Source organism: Vespa velutina, chromosome 10, assembly GCF_912470025.1.
Source record: "Vespa velutina chromosome 10, iVesVel2.1, whole genome shotgun sequence".
Lineage (NCBI taxonomy): Eukaryota > Metazoa > Arthropoda > Insecta > Hymenoptera > Vespidae > Vespa > Vespa velutina.
In genome coordinates this window covers 2,750,198-2,762,697 of record NC_062197.1, presented here as the reverse complement: position 1 = coordinate 2,762,697, position 12,500 = coordinate 2,750,198, and the positions used below count along the sequence as shown (strand labels likewise).

At 32.2% G+C, this 12,500-nt stretch overlaps 3 protein-coding genes across 9 annotated transcripts in view; 1 reads left to right on the top strand and 2 right to left on the bottom strand.

The window, feature by feature from the left end:
- LOC124952225 (progestin and adipoQ receptor family member 3) overlaps positions 1-1,852 on the bottom strand; it is an 11,102-nt gene extending 9,250 nt beyond the window's left edge. Inside the window, exon 1 of one of the 4 annotated variants that reach the window (XM_047501774.1) lies at positions 1,449-1,852. The gene's annotated coding sequence lies outside the window, so the exon portion shown is untranslated. Of the gene's footprint in view, positions 1-1,304; positions 1,327-1,448 lie in introns of those variants that run through there. The other 3 variants (XM_047501772.1, XM_047501769.1, XM_047501773.1) reach the window with 3 other exon arrangements.
- Positions 1,853-6,012: 4,160 nt separating this feature from the next.
- Positions 6,013-9,922, bottom strand: LOC124952517 (ubiquitin-conjugating enzyme E2-17 kDa). The gene is made up of 6 exons (XM_047502519.1): positions 9,502-9,922; positions 8,006-8,069; positions 7,790-7,821; positions 7,523-7,600; positions 7,327-7,432; positions 6,013-7,003 (listed from the first exon to the last, which is right to left on the bottom strand). Exons 1-6 carry the CDS (start codon positions 9,523-9,525, stop codon positions 6,864-6,866), a joined length of 444 nt encoding a protein of 147 aa, XP_047358475.1. The 5' UTR covers positions 9,526-9,922; the 3' UTR covers positions 6,013-6,863.
- LOC124952512 (putative uncharacterized protein DDB_G0286901) overlaps positions 9,700-12,500 on the top strand; it is a 61,229-nt gene continuing 58,428 nt past the window's right edge. For all 4 annotated transcript variants that reach the window (XR_007101930.1, XR_007101929.1, XM_047502513.1 and 1 more), the window contains exons 1-2: positions 9,700-10,687; positions 11,684-12,500. The exon at positions 11,684-12,500 is cut by the window's right edge and continues 604 nt beyond it. The gene's annotated coding sequence lies outside the window, so the exon portion shown is untranslated. The remainder of the gene's footprint in view (positions 10,688-11,683) is intronic.

The following is a 12,500-nucleotide window of genomic DNA, read 5'->3' as shown; positions in this document are numbered from 1 at the left end:
AAATAATAATAATAATAATTATTATTATTATTATTATTATTACTATCACTATTATTATTGAGATTATTCGTTTATAATCATGGGTAATACATTTGTGTATTGTATTAACAAGTTAAAGGCGGATATGTGTATTTTCTTTTTGATTCGTGTGATACGTATGAAATATTAATACGTATCTGTTTGCTTTTTCTTTTTTGTTCTTTTACTTTTAAGTTTCACTTTATACTTGTCACTTAAGAATTGTAATACGCATCGACGTATACTATATCGTTTTGTAAAACGCAAGGTCAAAGTTCACGTGGATCGATCGAACAAAATCGTTAAATGATTTTCTTTTTCTTTCTTTTCTTTTTTTTTTCTTTTTGTTTTTTTGTTTTTTCTTCATTTTTCCTTTCTTTCGATTTACCAATAAAAAAAAAAAAAAAACAAACAAAAAAATGGAGAAAAGAAGGAGAAAAGAAAAGAGAAAAGTAATTGGAAAGAAAAGATTAAAAAAAAAAAAAAAAAAGAGAAATATATAATTAATGAGATATAGAAAAATATAATATGTTATCAATATTTTATTTGTTGTTACTTCGTATTAGAGATAACCACGATTAACAGAGATCATATTTAATGTTGTAAAATCGTTTTAGTTAACTTTAATGATACACGAACTGAAGACTCAATAGATCCTTCTTTTTTTTTAACAACTATATATGACTTTAACAACTATATAATGACGGCAGTTAGATCAGACACAATCACGTGATTTATTGAAAAGGAACGTACCAAGAAGAAAGACCGGGTCTCTTTTTAAAGGCAAACGAGCACCAATAGAAAAAAAAAAAAAAAAGAAAAAAAAATAAAGAACAGAAAAAAAACAAAGAGAAAAAAAACAGAAACAAAAAAAAAAAAGGAACGAGAAAAAGAGTACAAAACGAAAAACGAGCAAACGAAGGAAGTGAAATGAAAAAAAAAAAAAGGAAAAAAATGAAAAAAAAAAAAAAGAATCGAAACGAAAGGAAAATTACGATTATCCGTTAAGAGGATAAAAAGGAGAAAATGAAAAAGAAAAGAAACGAAAGGAGAAAGAATGACAATGGAAAGAAGAAACGTGAATGAAAAAAGAAACTCGAAAGAAACCGAGTATCCTTTTGATCCAATTCGATATTTTGCACTCGATGAATGAAAAAAAAAAAAGATAACAATTAATTAAATTTCGTTAAAGCAACGGGAATGAAAAGATAATTGTTTTAGAGATGAAATGGATGAATAAGTAATTATAAATATAAATATAAATATAAATGTGACGAAAAACGTACCTTTTAATGGAGGCAAAAAAAAAAATAATATATATATATATATATACATGCACTATAATATGTATACATTTATATATATATATATATATATATACATATATATATATATATATGTATGTTTATTAAAAATTGTGAAACTCGTACGTCGATAAGAAACTCTTTCACTGGTATAATAAATCAGCACATTTTCAATCTACTCCCTTTCTCTCTCTCTCTCTCTCTCTCTCTCTCTCGTTCTCTCTCTCTCTCTCTCTCGCTCTCTTAGACGAAGACGTCTAAAAGAGTTTTCCTTCTATGCGGTACCGATCGCGTCGTGCTCGGCACTGAGACTGAATCGACGCGAGAGAAAAGCGCGAAGCCTCGCGCGCGATCATCGACCAATGGATACGAGCAAAACGGAAGGGCGGCGAACGCGTGCGAGGTTACTTTCGGAATCATTCCAACGAACTATTTCGTTTTTTTTCTTTCTCTTCTCCTCCTCTCTCTCTCTCTCTCTCTCTCTCTCTCTCTCTCTCTCTCTTTCTTTCTTTCTCTTTTTCTCTGATCACAAAAACGTTCGAAACATTTTCTTATTTCTTTCTCTTTTTTTTTCTTTTACTTTATTCTATTTCTTTTGTTTCTTCTTCTTCTTCTTCTTCTTTCTCTTTCCTCTTTCACTCTCCTTTTTCTTTCTAATTTATTTCTGTTTAATTAAAAAAAAAAAAGAAAGAAAAAAAATTTGTTTACACAATCCTCACGCACGTGTACGTGTACACGTAGATGTTGCATGCGCATATGCGTGTACGCGAGATAACATAAGCGAGATAATGAAAGATCTTTCTAATTTTGTATTTTTTTTCTCTCTCTCTCTCTCTCTTTTTTTTCTTTTTGGGATAACTTTAAATTAATGAAACAAAAATCTTTTACGTCTGCCACGTATAATATTACGTTTGTATTATAAAAGCAGATAATCGAGAAAAATATATTTGTTATTACGTCATATCATTAATTGATTATTTGTTATAATTATGATCTATTATAATTGATTGTACGTTATATACATAATCATATTATTTATGTTATATATATATATATATATAATATTCTATGTGTATAGAATATTAAATATAAATTTTATCGGTTATCTATTTCGAAACGAGAAAAAGATTTTTTTTCTTTCTTTACTTTATAGAAAATTCCAAATTTTTTTCGTTTCTTTTTTCAATATATCAGATAATCAAAAAATTTAATGAGAGGTTTATAAGTTCGTTTATAATATTATCGGCATCGATTTAATACGTTACGAATGTTCTTAATTGATAATTGTATGTTATACAGTACATATCACTTATGTATGTATGTATCATTATTATTATCATCATCATCATCATCATCAAGTCGAAAAACAAAAATTAACGTTCCTCATTTTATTTCACGCTTTATCACTTTCGCAAATCTTTTCTTTTCTTTTTTTTTTTTTTTTGTTCCTTCTTTTTTACTTTCTTATCGATCAATAATATTTCATACTATTCTCTTTTCTAATATTTCAAATGTGTAATCCTCTCGTAAAGAAAGACACGTTTGTTTTGTCCCGTCCTATGCGTCGTCCACTTTCACCGCACTGCACCTCTCATATCCCAAGAAAATGAGAAAGAAACAGACAGAGAAGGAAACAAATAAAGAAGGAGAGATAAAGAAACACATACAGAGAGATAGATATATATATATAGAGAGAGAGAGAGAGAGAGAGAGAGAGAAATTTCGATCTTTCCGAGATCGTGAAAGCGGGCCGCGCACCGCTTTCCCACATCGAACGATCTATAGATCCTACTTTAACATTACAATTTTATTTGTCTTTATTTTTATTTTTTTTTTTTTTTTGTTATTTTTCTTTTCCCCCTTTACTTTTTTCATTCTCGTCATTGTTTTCCTTATCTCTTTTTCCTTATCCTTCTGTTTATTATTTATTCTCAGGTAAATTCACATAAAGTCTTCAGAGTCATATCATCAGATGTGGACTTTATTTATATAAAGGGCTAATAATGCTAAAATGTACACAAGATAAGTTATTCAAAATGTTCGTCGTGTTTGCTTTTGCTTCTGTTATTTCTTTCTCCCCTTATTTTTTGTTTGTTATTATTATTGTTGTTGTTGTTGTTGTTATTGTTGTTTTTGTTGTTTTTGTTTGCTTAAGACATCAATTATTATTAATTAATTACGCACGAATAGTTCTCCTTTTTTCTCTTTTTTTTTTTTTTTTTTTTTTTTGATCCTTTTTTTTTCTTATTCTTTTTTCTATCCTTTCTCTCTTTGCTTCCTAATAGACGCTTGAACGATAACGATAGATTAATCGGAAGAATAAAGGGAGAGAGAGATCGAGGGAGGAGGGAGGGAGAAGGGCGGAGGGAGGGAGAAGGGCGGAGAGAGGAGGAGGAGGAGGAGGAGGAGAAGGAGGAGAAGGAGATCTTGTGAAAATTTGTCGGGCAGTCGGATTTATCTCTTTTCTTTTTTTGTTGTTTTTTTTTGTTTGCCTTCTTTTTTTGTTTTTGTTTTTTTTTTTTTTTCTTTTTTTGTTCACCTTACTCCTTTTATCATTTCCCTTCTTCACAGACTATTCTTACCGTCGTTACCGTCATCGTCATCGTCATTGTCACTATTATCATCGTCATTCGTTCGTTCTTAATTTGTAAATAAATTAAAGAAAAAAAGAAGTCAATACATTTTCATTAATTAATTGATAATAATATATCGTTCGAAATGATCCGACCGGGCGCTTTTACAAAAGATGCCATTTCTCTTATTCTTTTTATTTTACTGACCATTTCGATTTCGACCAATTTACTATACCAATGAAATTTTATCGTTATTAATTCTTTTTTTCTTATTCTCTTTTTTTTTTTTTTTTTTTTCTTTTCTTTTCTTAAACAGATCGCATCGTGAGAGAAAGTAAAGGGTAAAAAGGGACATACACCTAAAGAGATTTCTTTTCTGTTTTTTTTTGTTTGTTTGTTCGTTCGTTTGTTTGTTTGTTTGTTTGTTTGTTTGTTTCTCTTATCTTCTAAACACGTGATATCATCCTTTGACTCCAAAATCCTCGCTTTGGAATTAGGGCGAAAAGCTTATTTAGAAGCTGAAACGCTGTTTAACATCGCTTAGAAAAAAAAATATTTATATATGTATATATATATATATATATATATATATATATATATATGTGTATATATATATATATATGTGTGTATGTATGTATGTGTGTGTGCATATATACATATATATATTTAAAGAAAGTAGTGCACTCGTATCCTTCGTATTTAACGTATACTAAACGTATGTAATGTATGCACGTGTGTATGTATGTATGTACGTCGTACTACCGCATCGCAATTTAACGCATCTATGCAGTTTCGCAAGTAATACAAGTTAAGTTTGAAAATGTTAATACTCCGATCTCAGCTTCTCAACCACAATAATATTTATAATAGGTGATAAATTTTCTTATTAAAAGATTTACGATGACTTTTTGATCCTCTTAAATTAGTCTCGTTGATTATAATCTCGTAATACATATAACGTTATTGTGGATTAAAGAAGATTAGAGATTAGAAGTAATAATCAGCAAAATTGCCGCACAAAACGGGGGGGGGGGAAAAAACTCGCACGCAAAATTAATAAGTATAATAATAATAATAATATAATAATAATAATAATAATAATAATAATAATAATAATAATAATAATAATAATAATAATAATATATTAACATGAGTATAACGACGTTGCATATCAACGGCCGGCAAATTCATGATTTCGCAGATATATAGATATATATATATGTTTGTATTATATACACATATATATATGTATATTGTAAATAATACTACGAACGACAAAAATTCTTTCTTTTCCTAGAGGAAAAATTCTTCCCTCATTTACATTTCTTTGACAATCGCATTTTCCTTTCTCTCTCTCTCTCTCTCTCTCTCTCTCTCTCTCTCTCTCTCTCTCTCTCTCTCTCTCTCTCTCTGTCGTTCCTTTTTACTGAAATATTTATATAATCTACTTTTCTTTAAGGTGATTTTCATAAGGAAACTTCAAACGGACAGAACTCGGACCGATCTTTTTTTTTTTTACTTATCGTTTATCAACGAACAACATCGATGACTACAATTTCCAAAACTTGTATGTTAATCTTTATTTTTATTTGTATTTATTTATTCATTCATTTTCTTAATTATTTATTTAATTATTTACTTATTCACTTATTCATCCATATCCTTTAATTATTCAAGCCAAACAGCCCGGTATAATTATTTCAAAATGAAATTATTCAATCTCGTTAATACCACAAATTCTGATATTACCAAATTAAAAAAAGGATTACAAATTATTTGTAAAAATAAAAATCAAATTTTTCATCGACTTTATGTGGAAAATAAGAAAGAAAGAAGAAAAGAAGAAAAGAAAAAAAAAAAAAAAAAAAAAAATTTACTTATCACCAATCTTGAATTAAAATTTGATATTGTTAATTTACTTAAAGAAAAGAACAATCCTTAATTAATTTTCTCTTGCAAATAATTTCAACGATAAAATATTACCGACGATAAAACTATACCTACGCGCAATAACAGGAACAAAAGTAAATGCCGATGTTATAATTTAATATAATTATTATAAGTTACTCGTAGAATTTGTCAGACGAGGTAAGGAATTTTAATAATTGAACAAAACGTATGGGTATAGTTTCATTAGTATTTATATATAGCCCAGTCTTACAAAAAAGTGACCGTATCATTCCAGGGGACGGGCAAACATTGCTCACTTGCGTTTTTTTAAACTAACAATCGGTGTGCTGTCAGTTCGAAGGTTTGTTTGTTTGTATATTTTTTTTTTTTCCATTTCCATTTCACTGAGAAAGTAGGTATATAATATTACAGTTATCCATATATAAGCACAATATAATTAAAAATTAAACTATTCAATTGAAATACAAATCCTACTTTCACTCTCCTATGTTATTTTTTTTTTTTTGTTTCTTTTACTTCCATATGTTCTTTTTTTCCTTTTTTTATTTATGAAAATCAAAGCGGACATGTTTGTTGGTAAATTTTTTTTGTCATTTTTTTTCCCTTTTTTCCTTTTTTTGTAATCTGAATTATGTATATAATGTTGTGTGTTCGTGTATGTGTGCGTGTGTTCGTGTATGTGTATGCGTGTTTGTGTGTGTATGTGCGTGCGCGCGCGCAATGTGTGTGAAAGAGAGTGAATGAGTGTATGTGTTTGTATGTGTGTGTGTGTGTGTGTGTGTATGTGTGTGTATATGTATATGTATGTGACCACCTTTAAAATTGCCTTGATTGCCATCGTGGCAACGTCTTAGTATTCGCGGGCCACCCAGGGCGAAGGGAAACTCCACAGTTCGTCGACGCTTGCCTGAGAGGATTCTTCGGGCCTGAGTCGCGGCTTAAGTTTAAAAGTAGACGAGCCATAACTAATTTCAATCTGTGCTGATGCATAAGTGGCAATAGGCTGGGGCTGCTTGTTGGTGGCGTTCGGATGTTGAGGTCAACGGAGATTGGCGCATCACATGGCATACTTGCGCGTCCATTCGCGTGCCAATTCATTGTATTTCTCCCTGTCAGTTTTGTATATCCTTGCTATCTCTGGTACTAATGGATCGTCTGGATTTGGATCGCAGAGCAAAGAACATATTGAGAGTAACACTGAAATCAGCAGCAAAGGTTTACAACCTCATTATTTCCATTTATGTAAATCCTCGTGACGGGAGAGAGAGAGGGTTGGGGGATGAGGGGAAGGAGGAGGAGGAGGAGGAGGAGGAGGAGGAGGAGGGCAGGGGTTGCGTCAGGGAAATTGGGAAAAGTACATTTTACTGATCCAACTCGTTAATAAAAACGTTGATTGTACAAAAAGGTATTGTAAAATGTAAAACTATTTTATTACCGATTATGCTGCTTTGAAAAAAAAAAATGTTTAATTATATTAGGTGATATCGACTAAAAAAAAAAAAAAATTAAATAATACGTACCCTTTGATATAGTAAGTGCTGGTGACCATTGCGATCTTAATATATCCAAACAAATACTTCCGTTACTGTTGATATTAGGATGATAGATTCTAGTCGTGAAAGCAACCTATAATAATCATCCATTATAATTACTTTCACTTTAAGTATTATCATGGATAAAAATGAAAAATATACTTTTGGGATATGATCTACGTACCTTAGGTGGTTTAAATGGGTAGTCTGTGGGAAAGTGAATTGTTAGGAAAAATACGCCTCCTTGATACGGACTGTCAGGCTGTAAAATATTATGACTTTTTGACTATTCTAACAAAATGATTTCATTTTTATAAATGGTATATTTACTTTGAGGAAAAAAAAAAAAGTGAGCTTTTGGATATTTTATAAAATAAATAACAATATTAATAAGAAAAGAAATGTATAATTAATTTAGATAGGAAATGTAAATAAAAAATATAACACTTACTGGTCCCATAATAGTTGCCTGCCAGTGGAATACTAAAACAAGCGTATACATTATAAATATCTATAGCTATTGTATAATACCAGTAAGTATTCATATTATTTTAACATTATAAAATATTAAAGATGTAATGAGAACGTAATCTAACCTAATAATACTTTAATGATATAAACGCAAATCATGATGATGACTCAACAATATTAGGATATAAGAACTTACGATCATCTCCAACAGGGCCTGCAGAACATTGCGCGGGTGGATCTCTTCCAAGGTCCTGAAGTTCCTAAAATCCAATAAAAATTATATAAATGAGAATCTATCAAATATAATTGTTTTCAAATTCTATCATGAAAATGAATTTAATATTTTATCGATGGTCAATAAAACCTTATGATGTATGTTACCTCATATATCTATATAAGATGCTTTATTTTTAGAGCATTACTTTTTTTTCTTTTACTTATTTAATGTTAAACCTGCCATCTATTCTACATTAAATCATTATTTTTATCCTTTGTAACTCCAATATACATATTGCTAGTATTAGGTCAGATATTCTAGAATATTTTGTTCATATAATATTGCAGGTAAATGATATGTTAGAAAAATCTTGCATATGATGCATTGTTTGATTATCATTTAACTTCTATTATATTCTATAAATTCTTTTATTAAAGAGAACTTGTAATATTTCAATGTCAAAGTTTTATATCAGTATAAAAAGGTCAATTAAAACTTTTACATTAGAAATAGGAATAACTTTTAAATGATAGAGACCAAATTGATATTATTTCATGGTACGCATAGATAGCAACGATGAGTAGAAAGATTTGAGTATGACTATGAGCTCTTCGATATGATTCTATTCTTTGTTATCATAGTTATTTGAAACTTAGATATTGATATCAATAGCAAGTTTCATTGTGACAATGCGGTGCATACAAAACAATTAGGCAAAGAAGAATGCTCCGTTCCAATGTTATATCATAAAGATTGGACTGGTTCTCTAGGGAAGAAAACAGAGTATTAAAGATAAAAACTTAAGAAAGCTAAAATCTGAAAACACAAGATGTCCACAAAGGCATTAATGATATTTCAGTAATGAATGTAAATATCTATAGCTACGTTTGTGTACGCATATATATATATATATATATATACATATATGTATATATGTATATATATATATATGTAGATGTATATATATATATAGATATATATATATGCATGTACATTTATATATTATATACATGTATACACGTATATATGTATATATATATATAGACGTGTATATATATACATAAATGCAAGTAACACACGGTTTTACGTTACTTCCGGCAATTTATCAGAAAGCCACCGAGAATTTTTCGAAATTCACTGTCACCTCCAGTCAAGTCCACTGGCACAAAAAGTGGCACTGTGCCGCGTGCGCGACTAGTTCCCATCGATATAAAAACCCATATAAAAATCATGCTCGCTCGAGTTGCACTTAGTCGTAGAAATAGAAAGGAAGAGAAAAGAGAAAGAGGAGAACAAAAAACAGAAAAGAAAAAAAGAACAGGACGATAAAAGCCAAGAAAAATTTTTCAATGCTTGTGGCTCACATTGCTTCACTGCAAAATCGTTAAGGGCGTTCAACCGTGTTCGACACACACCACACCGATGCTACGATAATAGGAAACGCGTTAACTCCTATCGCGTATTCGTTCACGTACCTTATTAATTCGTTTTAAAGCCATTTGATGAACTGTGTGTTGATATTAACTGGCCGAAAAAACCAGAGAGAGAACGATACCCGCTAGCCGAAGATCTTTGATTAGGGATTGCAAGATGGCTGCCTTCTAAACGTAGTCTTACTACGTTAATCAGTCAGAGCTTCGCGATCCTTTCCGTGCGATATCTCGGCCCGACACCTCTCGAAACTTCCTTCAGCTGACTGATTCCGGAATACCCAACGTCCGAATGAATTTACATAACGGTTATCTCGATCGACGAGAGATTTTGTGCATGGTCGTCGAGCGTTTAATTTTGAAATCGAGTCCGAAGCACACCACGGATTTCCTTTTATCGGCAACTAGTAGAATTTTTCGCGTTATACGAGCATCCGCCGATAGATGGCGTCGATACTCTCGCACACTCGCAACGAATCCTCCTCTTCCTCCTCAACCACCTCTTCCTACCCTCCTTCTTCACAGCCTCATCCTCTTCCTCCTCTACCGTCACCTCATCGTCGTTCTCCTTCTATTCCTCCTCCTCCTCCTCCTCCTCCTCTACCTCCTACTCCTACTCCTACTCCTACTCCTACTCCTCCACCTCGTCGTTCTATTCATCGTCCTCGTTCGCCATTTTGTCCTCCTCCTCTTCCATCTCGTCAGGAAGCTTCAGCCGACCCTGACGCAAGCGCCTCTTTCTCATTCTCATTCTCTATTTCTATCTCTTTCTCTTTCTCTATCTCTCTTTCTTTCTCTTATACGAGACGACGTACGTATGTATATACCATTCCGTGTGTCTCGATCCGCACCGACGGCATTCGTGCTTTCCCCAAAGCGCGTCATCGTCATTACCCTTTGAGCGTGAATCACGCATTAAGATCGATTCACACTCAGCGAGCAAGTAACACAGACCGAATCATAAAAATTTATATACGTACATAAATACACATACGTCTTATACCCTTTTCAGTTCCTATTGAAATACGACATTGCGTCTCGTAAAATATAGATAGATAGCATAGATAGAGAAGGTGAAAAAAATAGCAAGAGAGAGAGAGAGAGAGAGAGTGTGAGTGAAAAAATAAACCAACAATGAGAATTATATTATCCAGCTGCGTTCACATCGAACGTACGATGTTCCTTGGAAACAAACGAGACGTAACGTCGTTTGAAGGAGATAACATTAAAGGTAAGGTTATGATCGAACGGAAGACATTTTCATTCTAATATACGATAATATATACGTATATATATGTATATATATATATATATATATATATATATCTCATACAAAAGGTAAAGAAAATCAAAAGAGAAAAGGGCTGACGTTTTGTTGAAGAAGATGGCGACGACGTAAAATTACGAATAAAAATAAAATGGATAAAGGTACGGTGACAAGGGTGAAAAAATTTGGTTGCGAATGTTGGAAAAATAAGATCCCTCAATATAAGAAAAAACAGCGCGATCGTTGTAAGAGAAAAAGGCAAACGTTGGTATTCAACGTAAATCCGGACGATGAGATATGGCATGAACCTTATATGCAACGTCTTCAAAAAGAATTCTCGGATGTGTCGATCCTTTGCGACTCGAAGATCGAGTTACCATGGAAGGACATTGCATTACCGACTGTGGTAAGAAAAATTCGTACGACTGATGTCTCCTCGGTCGATCATGGAAAGGAAGATGAGATTCCCGTCGAGATCGATTTCGACGAATCGGAGAAAAAGGAATCGAACGGGTTTATGACATTACCCTGGCACAAATTATTGATCACCAACGTTATTTCACCGTCGAGAGATATCGTTCCAGTATGTTGCGATTCGAGCGTCGAAATACCATGGGAAGATCTTGCATTGGACAAACCGGTCAATATCCGTGTCCCACCTACGGACAAAAAAGATTCATGCGTGCCCGACGACCTCGAGATACCATGGCAAGACATTCTCGTACCCCAAAATATCGTTATCGAGGCGCCAAAGAAAAATTGTAATTCATTCGATGGAAGAAGAAAGAAAAAATAAATGATGGTCCGTCTCCTTTCTAATCGATATTCAACGAAATTCTCTTTTTCTTTTCTTTTCTCTTTCTTTTCTTTTTTTTTTTTTTTTTTTTTTTTTTTCCCCTATTCACTCATCCAAAATCATATTAATCCATAATCGGAATATTCTTTTTCGATATGTTACAGGATGAATAATATTGAGTGCAATGGCAATTGGATTTTATATGAATTTTTTTTTCATATTAGATTTTATATAAAAATAAAAGAAGAGGAGTCATCGAACGTGCATAAATTTGATCGCTGATTGATTGATATTAATGTTATATTTTTATTGTTGAAATGTTATAAATTTGGAATCTGCAAAAAAAAAAAAATTGTTATAGTCTTCTTCTTCTTCTTCTTCTTCTTTATGTTTCAAATTTGCCGCCAACCAAGGCTCGGTCGCGAACGATCGTAAATTCGATTACGAAGTTTCAAGTTCTTCGAGTACGAGTTAAAATAATGCGTTATAGATATGTAGTTCCGTTTGCCGACGCACAGTGGCGCTGTCACGTAAAGCAGCGCCTCTTAGCGATAGTAGCGGCACTGTATTCGTGAGTGGCGGCAGTTGGCAGTCACCAGTGGAACCGCACGGTGTTGTTCTCGTCGTAAGCGGCTACGCGCAAAAGTTTAGGGGAAAAATGGCGTAGTTAAGGGTACAAAGTAAATGCCGCGATTCTTATATATTCGTACGTTAATTCCGCGCCTGTTATTCTTACGATCGTTTTAGGTTCATACGTATTATCATTAGAATCGATATTCAAATTCGGGAGTTGGGTGTAAACGAAAAAAAGGAAAAAGAAAAGAAAAAGAGAAAAAAAAAAGAAGAAGAAGAAGAAAAGAAGAAGGAAAAAAAGAAAAGAAAGGAAAGAATATCCGATATATTTCTAAGGTATAGAAAAAAAATTTCACATAGGAAAGAGAAAAATGAGAACGGCGTGTATGTAATAACGCGTAAATAAGT